Source organism: Glycine soja, chromosome 8, assembly GCF_004193775.1.
Source record: "Glycine soja cultivar W05 chromosome 8, ASM419377v2, whole genome shotgun sequence".
NCBI classification, from domain to species: Eukaryota; Viridiplantae; Streptophyta; class Magnoliopsida; order Fabales; family Fabaceae; genus Glycine; species Glycine soja.
In genome coordinates this window covers 22,902,257-22,912,952 of record NC_041009.1, presented here as the reverse complement: position 1 = coordinate 22,912,952, position 10,696 = coordinate 22,902,257, and the positions used below count along the sequence as shown (strand labels likewise).

Genomic DNA, 10,696 nt, shown 5'->3' with positions numbered 1-10,696 from the left:
ATTGAATGACCTAAAATTCCTTTTTCACCGTGCAATACCTGAGATAGTCTTGCACGCTAGAATCGGTCAATGATTCTCAGTCTCAAGTTATAGTGTTGTGCTGTTTGGCATGTACCATTTGTATCTACCGTTACACACTAATACATGAGTGCCTTCAATCTGTCTTATACTAGTGTAAAATTTGTGGAATTATAATATTTTCTCTGTATAAATTGTTCTTTTGTTTTGAAAATAAAATTATTTTACCACTCCAATAAAATATATAGGGTATATTCTTCTTAATTTTTTTTTAAAAAAATATACAAATATATACACATTTTTATGCACAAAGGTTAGTTTGTTATTGAAGGAATTGGAACCCGCCACTTTTCTTTCTTCCTCTTCTTTTCCATTCAGCTTTAAGTCTCTTATACCCAATCATCAAGTTGTTGACTCATAAAGAACCATAACAAGTCATATGTAATATTCTGATAAGTAATTATATTGTTCCCTCAAGGGCTCGCTTTAACAGAACTTAAAATAAAATAGTATTTTACGACGTTAAATAGATGATGGTTGCTTTGAAAAGATCTTAAAATAAAATATAGTGACAAATTTGTAAATAAAAGGAAATGAACCACGATAGTTTTTGAAAGAAATTATTTTAAAATGAAATGCTATGATAAATTTGTAAATAAAAGAAAATGAATCTCAATAATTTTTTTGAAACCGTCTTAAAATAAAATAGTGATAAATTTGTAAATATAAAAAATGAGCCACAATGCAAAAATCGTCGTTGTTGGTGTGTTCATTTTTTTCATTTCAGTCCGTTCATTCACTCACTCACTCGCTAACCCTCGTGTTGCCCTCACTCACTCACCCTCTGCTCATGCTCGTCTAGCGTTGGCGTCGACAAGTTGGTCGACGTTAACAACGGGAGGGTTGAGAATATTGAAGGTTCGGTGGAAGACATTCTCGATCATGCCCCTCCGGTTAACCCAATCGATGGACCCCACAAGAACCTTGTCCCCGACCATCACCCTCCGCTTAATCTTCTTCAGCAGCACCCTCCACCCCGTGGAAGCTTCTAGAAGGTTTGTCATTTTTTGGGACGATTGTGGCGTCCCCAAAATAATGACTGGTTTAATAGTAATGATTTAAATAACAAAAACCATGGTAAATTTTTTTTTCTTTTTCATTTCTTTCTCTTTTCACAATAATTAGGTTTAGAAGGAAAATCCTCACTATAGAGTCCTGAATGGCCAGTTCACAACTCTATTCGGAGTCATTTCTTTTTTACCACTCGTAATCTCTAAACTATTTTGCTGTTTCAAAAGGAAGAATATACCAGCTATTACTTTAGGTCGTCATGTGAAAATAATAAAATAAAATACGGTCGGTAAACTCTTTTGCAAATAAAGTTTGTTAATGCTTTCTTTTCAAATAACAAGATTAAACATAAGTACATTCATCATTTAAAAGCTGTCCAAAATATGGGAGTTTTACAAAATACATAGTGTCATCCAGAGCAAAGGTGTCCACTGTGGTGGCTTCAGCCACATGTATACAATCATCAAATTCCTATACAATAGGTCTACCCATACAAAAACAAAAGCGTAAACCTAACAGCCAGTACTAGATACACCCACCCTAAAAAAGTATATAAAACTGGTCCAATGAGCTGTCTACTATGATGAAGAGCCTCCACTAATCGCCATCTCTCTAGGGCCACTATCCTCCATAGAGTCTGCCTCAGATGCCGACATGACGTCCTCAGGAGAATCCACCTCAGGGAGTGGGTCCTGATCACCCTCTAAAAAGTCAAGAGCATCCACGGCAGGCTCAGGAGGTAGCTCCTTGAGATCTTCCTCAGGGTCTTCCTCGGACGACGTTACCTCAATCACTTGGACTGGCTCCACTAGACGGTATGGTGTAGGCGTGGGTAGTATCCACTCCACAGTGCGCTGAAGCGTGAGCGCGGGTTCATCTGGATGCACCAATGAAGTAGCCGTAAATCGAATCGTGCCCCGAAATCGGCACCTCGTTTTGCCTTCGAGGGTCTCCCAAGCTCCCTCTAGGCACTCCATCTCCACTCGATCATGGATTAGTTGCGCCGCCATCACGATCTACAAGAAAGAAAAGAAAGGGGTAGACTCTTTCACGAAAATCTAACTACGCCGCAACACAATGCGTCTCATAACCACTACATGCAAGTAAAAGGGGTATCTTTAGGCTTTTCATCTCTGGTAATCGATTACACAGCCTTGGTAATCGATTACCAGAGGCCAAACTCGAATTATACAGCTTCAGGACATGAAACATGCAAAAATGCAATGTGTAATCGATTACACATAACTGGTAATCGATTACCAGTGGCATGTTCCTCTGTGTAATCGATTACACAGCCTGGTAATCGATTACCAGAGGCCTCCACAACCTGCTGCCTTCATTTCTAAGCCTAGTAATCGATTACACCCCCTTGGTAATCGATTACCAGAAGCCCTCCTAGCTTCCTGACCTCGTTTTCAAGCCTGGTAATCGATTATACTCCCTTGGTAATCGATTACCAGAGACCATCTTAGTCTCCTATCTTCATTTTTAAGCCTTGTAATCGATTATCACCCTTGGTAATCGATTACCAGAGGCCATATCCCATATATCAATCAAAGTTCACAGCTGGCCAACCACCACACAAACCTCCTTGCTTTGTGGTCTTAGTTCCTTTTATCTGTTGACTGCCAGGAGCTCGCCTGCTTAGGTACATCACAGGTTCTCACTGACTGACTATGCCCGGGTCGGGTCGGGATTGGTCAAGCTTGGTTTTGGGCAATAGCACCCCACCTGACGTCCCCAAGGTCTCCTGACCCCCGCGACATATCTCCAGGTACCACTCTGTGGTCAACGAATAAAAGCAGGAAGTTTCACCCTTTTACACTTCCTCATTTCAAGCTTGTAGGATTATGGGGTATCCATCACATGTGGTACTAGGTGGCGGTCGGGCGATGGTGCAAAACAAGTTCTCCACATCCACAAATCACGTACAAACCCACCATCCCCTGTTGCCCACCTCCAACTGAGCTCACGTACTCCCACGTAGCCCTTATCCTCGTTCCTCTCAACGTCGAGTCCTCATCAATCCTCCCAACCTTCCACAACATCCAAGTAATTCAACATCCACTCATCACAAACTAACAAAACCAAGCAAAACAGGGCAAAGGCAGAAAACTCTGCCCAAAACTCAAACCAAAAATCACAGCTTTTTCTCACTTAAAGACCCCAGTAACATTTCCTTCGTTCCAATTCGTTTACCGTTGGATTGACTTGAAAATTTTACTGGAAGTGCCTAGTACATAAGTCTACATTTTGACCGTTGGGATCTGCTAGCAAATATCCAGAACCCCACATGTACTACCCTTTTCACAACCAGCCATACACAAGCGTTTTTCTGCACTTATACAAAATTCTGCTGCACATTTCAACAGCAAAATTCTGCATAAAGTGCAGATTTCGAAAACCACTCTTGCCTTCATCCAATTTTGCCCAAATCGAATCCTACAAGTCCCAAATCATGTATCAATCATGTCTAAACCAAGGACAAGCTTCAGACTAAAGCAACACAAAATCTAGGTATCCAAAACCCCTCAATTTAATGGATTTTCAAGGTTTGAGAAGTGAAATTGAGAATAGGGTAAATTTGGAGCAAACTCTCACCTCACACAAGTCTATAACATCAATTTAAACTTGCTCAAACTGGATTTACACCTAAAATTCCACCGAATCAAAATTTGACTCCTCAACACCCAATTTTACCCTAGAAATGACTCTTTGTTCACTTTGGTCATTTGTTTTTCTCTCTTGCACAGCCCAAGCTTTCTCATAAGTCCTAAATGACATTTCAAGCTAGGATTAACTCACTTTAACCTCCAAATACCACTAAATCCAGATTTGGCCTTCCAACTCTCAAAACCTCACTCTTTTTCCACTCATAACACCATATTCTCACTTTCTAACCCTAGGTTAACTCTACCCTTCATCTCTAACAGTTTTCCATAAGCAATTTCAGCACATAAACATCACAAGCATCATCATAAAAACCCTAAAACTGAATGGGTAAGCTTAACTCATCCAAACATGGCAAGTTCAACATGCTTTCAACAAATTTCTTCACAAATAACTATCATGAAGCAGAAACCTAGCAAAACTACCCATCATATCTCCCAAAACCCAATACCCACGAAAATCAAGTGAGAAAGAGGTCTACCCAAACCTGAAATTTCGAAGTCCCACACGTAGAGATGCGCTTCACGACTCCGAAAATGCCTTCCTTTCGCGATTTGGAGCAGAAATGGTGACCAAAGGTTGGAGCTTTGTTGGGCAACAATGGTGGATGAGAGAAAAGAAGAAGAAGGCTGCGTGAGAGAGAGGGAGAAAGCTTCTGAAATTTGGGGCTGAGTGAGGAGAGAGAGAGAGAGAGAGAGTGTGTTGCTTTTTAGTTTAAAAAGAAAAGCTTTTCTCTTTTCTATTATTTTATTTTAAGTTATGCCACATGTCTCCATTTAAGTGGAGCAAAAGGCCCACTTTTCTCTTGATGTGACTCGTACTCAGTCACAAAAAGGGAAAAATCTGACCTTTGCAACGCTAAAATCCTGCCTCGGTTTGCATGTCGTTTCTCTGGTTCCAGTTCCTCGCGTTTCTCTGCGCCCGTCGGGGCCAGTTTTCGAAAGTAGGCAATATGTATATCAAAACGCTCAGAATGAAACCCCGAGCGTGGTTCAGAGGTTGGTTTTGTTAAATTTTAAGTTACACGCAAAACGATGATTTTTAGACTAATTAATTGAGAATTAACCTATAACCTTCCAGTTATGGATTTCTCTTCCTTAATCAGCCTAACCCACGTATCTTGCCCCCACTATTCCTACTTCTACCAGGAACATATATGCATATACAATGAATAATACTTATATATATATAATCATTCAAAATGCACCGTTTACAAAAATTCCGGGTAGAATTTCCAGGATGTCATAACGATGACACGCATGAAGTTGGACTACGACGCCACCACCACACCGATGGCCTGGGATTCCGTCAAAGGAGGGCTTTCGTTGAGGGAGAGGACAAGGGCTAGAGAGGAATACTCTTTTAGTGTTTGTTTTTCCTTCATGAGCTTGCGGCTCAGGGCAACAACTTGTTTATTAGGGTTTTGTTGTTGTTGGTGTCTGGTGGCGATCATTGGGAGGTAGCAAAAGCGGCGAAGGAGGAAAGGGGAAGTGGATGCCACCGCCGCGCGATGCCGGAGCATGGAGAATGATGATGCGAACGACATGGAAAAATTGGAAATGGAGAAAATGAATCACTGTATGGAATTGAAACTAATTTTGTGTTATGGAGTTATATACTTTTGAGGTCACAGTTTGTTGGAGTCCATTTTTTGTTATGGAGTTATACACTTTTGATGTCACAGTCTGTTTGCTATACTATTTTTCAAGTTATTTATTGAGAGCATGACTAAATTTTCTCATTATTTAGGCCATCAATGCCATCATGTATTTCGCATTTTGGATATATATACAAATACTTCACTCAAGCAGTTGCCAACAACCTCTAGCTGCCAAGGATTGTGTTGAGAATTGGTGGAGTTTCTTCCTTTGTTGCTTTCACTGCTTTTCCAATACTTTGACAAAAAGGTTAGTTAGTTTCTAATCTTCTACTGTGTTCAAATTTTGGGCTTCTTAAGGCATTTTAGTTAGTAGGCCTACAAATGTTAGCTTTCATTACTAATTTTGCCAACTGAAAATTATGCAGAAGAACGTTAGTATACTACTCTATTAGACTCAAAGTACATTATTTTGTGATTAGATACTTGAGGGGTTATTTTTCTTCTGCAAAGAAGATGATAGTGTTACAATTGCTAATAGAGGACCTTTCATGCAAAGCTTTCCTACTGGTAATCCATCATTTCTAGTCTTTTTTCCATCTTTAAAATTTTGTTTTATGATTCTTAATTATTACATTTAATTTCATACAAGTCAATGACATGATTCGAAATGCAAGGTTCATGTTGTGTCTACAATCTGTACAAGTTCTTATACAATTACAATTTGATCTTGCGTTTCATGCATTTCATGCGTTTCTTATATTTTTTTGTGTGTCATTCTCAAGTGATCACCTTCTAAATTGAGCTGTTTGGAAAATGGCCTATACTAAGTCTACATTTAGTGCTTCATCCAGTCTTCTAGTTTAAGTGATTGTAGTAGTATTAATTGTATATTTATACTTTTGTTAGCACTTCATAACTATATTTTCATTTTGGTTCCACTTTCGTTCGACCTTAATTTTGTTAATACAATGTAGGGAACCCCAGTTATCATGGAAGACACACAATAGTAATTGCTCCTCAGACTGTAAATTTTCAACCTAATGTTGCCCCTTCCGTCATAGTAGATGAATTTAAGTCTTTGACAGATTATTTTGGCTCAAAATATTTCATTGGTGAGGGTGCATATGGGAAAGTATATCAAGAAGTAGTAATCAAAAAGTTAGATTCCAGTAATCAGACAGAACAAGAATTTCTTTCTCAGGTTTGGTTCAATTGCTATTGTAAACTTTTAATGATAAGATTGTAAAAGGGAATATGCTTTTATTCAGTACTTCTGATTCCCATCTTGTACAAGTCTCCATCGTATCAAGGCTAAAGCATGAAAACGTTGTTGAGCTTGTTAACTATTATGTGGATGGTTCTTTCCGCGCTCTTGCCTATGAGTATGCTCCTAAAGGATCCCTTCACAATATTCTATATGGTTAGTCATGACTTATATTGCATTATCTATCTCTCTTTTTCTGCATGTTATACAAATATATTCAAACTTTATTATTGTAATTTTAAGATCAATGCTGGCTGATTTTCTATAGAAACTTATAACTGGTTTAGCCTGTGATTTTTGAGAACAACATCATCTTTGGAAATGAAACTTAACAATTTTGAAATTATACCATCAATAAGATGTTTTTCATTTTTAATCCACATGCTCACCCACTAATCTTTTAATTTTTACTAATGGGATGAAAACAACATGAAAAGATCTTACACACCCCATTAATTTCTTCATTATATATGCAACTTTATTATAATTGTGGATATCCTATGTCATCCAATTATTTTGTGATTAGATACTTGAGGGGTTAATTATTACTTTATTACAATGAAATAGTTAGACACAAAAAAATTGAATAGAAGAACATAGTAATTATACACTAACTATGTTTTCATCATCAATATTTTTTCATGACGTAGACAATGAATATTCTATAGATAAAAAATAACATTAAATATTTTCCGTTGAAAGCTTTATTCTTGTTAATTCCCATCTCTTATAATTGATTTATTAGTTTGACATTCTGTTAATTCTCCCCATCTCTTATAATTGATTTATTAGTTTGACATTCTAGATTTGGAAATTCTGTGGCATTGTTACTATGTAAAAACATTTATCTTTTAATTTTATTAACAAATTACGAATTGAAATTCTTTTTCATTGTTGAATGTATAGGTTGGTAACCAATATTCATGCAACTACAAGGGCAAACTTCGGTATGAGCACAATTCATATTTTCTATATATCTTCCCTGTACACCTTTTATATTTGATTGACAATAAATTATAAAACCTTCTTGTTATGTCTAATCAGAGTATATAAATCTCAAATTTCTATCACATTATTTAAATCGTTAATTTATTTTTATCAAATCATAAATCAGAATAATATATCATTGAGTTATTAATTTACATTTTATAATGATTTTCTTAAAATTGTAGTATAAATTATTTAAAAAACCACTTTCAAACCGTCTTCAAATCCTTATTTTTTTTACACTTTTAAAAGAAAAAAAATTGTAAGATTATTTTTATAAAAAACTGATGTAGAATTTGAGATCCTAAGTCAGTTCAAAATCGTCGTGAAAAGTATGAACTTTTCACGACGATGACTTCAAAAACAGTTCAAAATCTTCGTGAAAAAGATATTATAATCGTCTTTGAAATTCTTTTTTGTAGTAGTGTAAGTTTAATGACCCAAAGATTACCAACAAACCATATCCTATTTCTAACTACAAGGTTTATGGGATGTTTTTACTACAATTCAAGATAAAGATAATATTTTTCCATCACAATCTCATATAAAAGTGATCATTGTTGGACGCCATGACATCTGGCTCTTAGAAATCTAATTAAGTACATGGACGTTAGAAATAATTCGTCGATATAAATTGCTAATTTTCTTGCTTTCAAAGTTCATAAAAATACATGGACGTTAGAAAAGATTAAAGGTGATTTATGTAGATTCTTGGTGGAATTTCACCTTAATATCAAACCAAACATTTATTATTCTCATTCTAGAAATATTTGGATTTAATGAAGCAATATTGTGTGATTTGGGTCCATAAAAAATATTCTGAAACTATTTGAATAATTGTGCTGGTGAGGCTTCAAGTGATTTTTCATAACAATTCTAGTATATACATAGCTAGGTGTCCAAATGTAAGAGACGAGTAGGGCATGTTCATGGGAGCGAGTTTAGCTTCCACATGGCATCCTGTCATGGATTTGAAATACCTTTTTCTTCACAAGTCATTTTTTGTCAATTATTCTAATTAAATTAATCATTAATACAACTATTTATTTTTAGCAAAGTATGTTCCTAAGCTAGCTGAACTCATCCATGATAGGAACAAGGACCCCTCCCTTTATATCGATCTCAAAGATATTCTGGTCTGGTCCTACACAATTTAAAAATCAATACAAAGTGCTTAATTAATAATATGACATAACAAATCTTTCTTTACTAAGAATATTTCCCATCTAGTCTAGCTACCATTTCTACATTTTAGTTCAACAATAGGATTTGCAAATAGACCTCTTATCCACATCATGTTGCACGATCTATAGCTGAGATATTTGTAAAGTTAATTCTTTAGTTGTCATCACTATAATTTAAAGTTTCCATTGTGATAGTTAATGGATTGAACCCTCCTCATTGACCTCTCTTATCATCACCATTTTAACAGTTTTAGGTTTTTATAAAAGTGCAATTCGGAATTGAACATGTCACCTGGAATCACACTTCAATTTGTTTTCTTACAAAAACAATGCTACAGGAAATGAGGAAAAATTTGGCGAAAGAATCAACCTTTATGAAAAGGCTACAGGCAAGTTCATTGTGAATTAGGGTATACTCAATGTGATGCACAGACATGGACACTGTACTATTGGGTAGAAAATATCGTTGTTAAAATATCATTTATTGTACATGTTGATGTGTTGTATAGTGTTTCAACCATTACTTATTACATACATGCCATGAACCTTAGAAATTGTACAATGGTCCTATGAGTATTATGTAATTAAATGATTTTATAATTGTTGAAATGATTTTATAATTGTTTAAATTGTGTGTTTACTATGTAATTAAATCATTTTATAATTGTTGAAATTGTGTGTTCTAATTAAAAGCAAGAGCTTTTAAAGCTACCAGAGATCACAAAAAAAACCATAAAAGAACAAAAAAAGTACCAAAAAAAAAATATTGTAGAAAAACTAAGACGGTCATAAGAATAACCGTTGTAAAAAGCCAAGCTCAAAAAAGTTATTTTAAGTTTTTCAAACATACTACGACGGTTCGTGTTTAACCGTCTTAGATTTTGCATGTTGCGGATGACATTTTAAGATGGGTGGACTAAAAACCGCCTTAGTATCTATTCGATTCTAAAACGGTTGTTAATATAACCGTCATAGAAAGTAATAATTACTAAGACAGGTGTATCACTAAAACCGTCTTTGAAAAGAGAACATTCTAAGACAGTTATTTAATAAACATCTTAGAAAATGCAACTATCTATGACAGTTCAATAACCGTTGTTGTAAGTGCAATATCATATTATGACATCACTTTCTAAGACGGTTCAAAATCATCTTAGAATGTAAAAACATTTGTCTTTTAATTTTATTAACAAATTACGAATTGAAATTCTTTTTCATGGTTGAATGTATAGGTTGGTAACCAATATTCCTGCAACTACAAGGGCAAACTTCGGTATGAGCATAATTCTTATTTTCTATATATCTTCCCTGTACACCTTTCATATTTGATTGACAATAAATTATAAAACCTTATTGTTATGTCTAATCAGAGTGTATAAATATCAAATTTCTATGAAATTATTTAAATCGTTAATTTATTTTTATCAAATTATAAATCAGAATAATATATCATTGAATTATTAATTTACATTTTATAATGATTTTCTTAAAATTGTAGTATAAATTATTTAAAAAAATGACTTTCAAACCGTCTTCAAATCCTTAATTTTTTTACACTTTAAAAAAAATTATAAAATGATTTTTATAAAAAATCTGATGTAGAATTTGAGATCTTAAGTCAGTTCAAACCCATCGTGAAAAATATGAACTTTCCACGATGATGACTTCAAGAACAGTTCAAAATCTTTATGAAAAAGATATGATAATCATCTTTGAAATTCTTTTTTGTAATAGTGTAAGTTTAATGACCCAAAGATTACCAACAAACCATATCTTATTTCTAACTACAAGGTTTATTGGACGTTTTACTACAATTCAAGATAAAGATAATATTTTTCCATCACAATCTCATATAAAAATCAAGCTACATGTGATCAAATCATAACAAGCAATAACTCTGAC

At 34.9% G+C, this 10,696-nt stretch overlaps 1 protein-coding gene across 1 annotated transcript; it reads left to right on the top strand.

The window, feature by feature from the left end:
- The first annotated feature begins 5,009 nt into the window (after positions 1-5,009).
- Positions 5,010-6,784, top strand: LOC114424036 (pto-interacting protein 1-like). Its single transcript, XM_028390905.1, has 4 exons — positions 5,010-5,126; positions 5,839-5,926; positions 6,334-6,579; positions 6,654-6,784. The coding sequence occupies exons 1-4, from the start codon at positions 5,010-5,012 to the stop codon at positions 6,782-6,784; spliced, it is 582 nt and encodes a 193-aa protein (XP_028246706.1).
- The last annotated feature ends 3,912 nt before the right edge of the window (positions 6,785-10,696 follow it).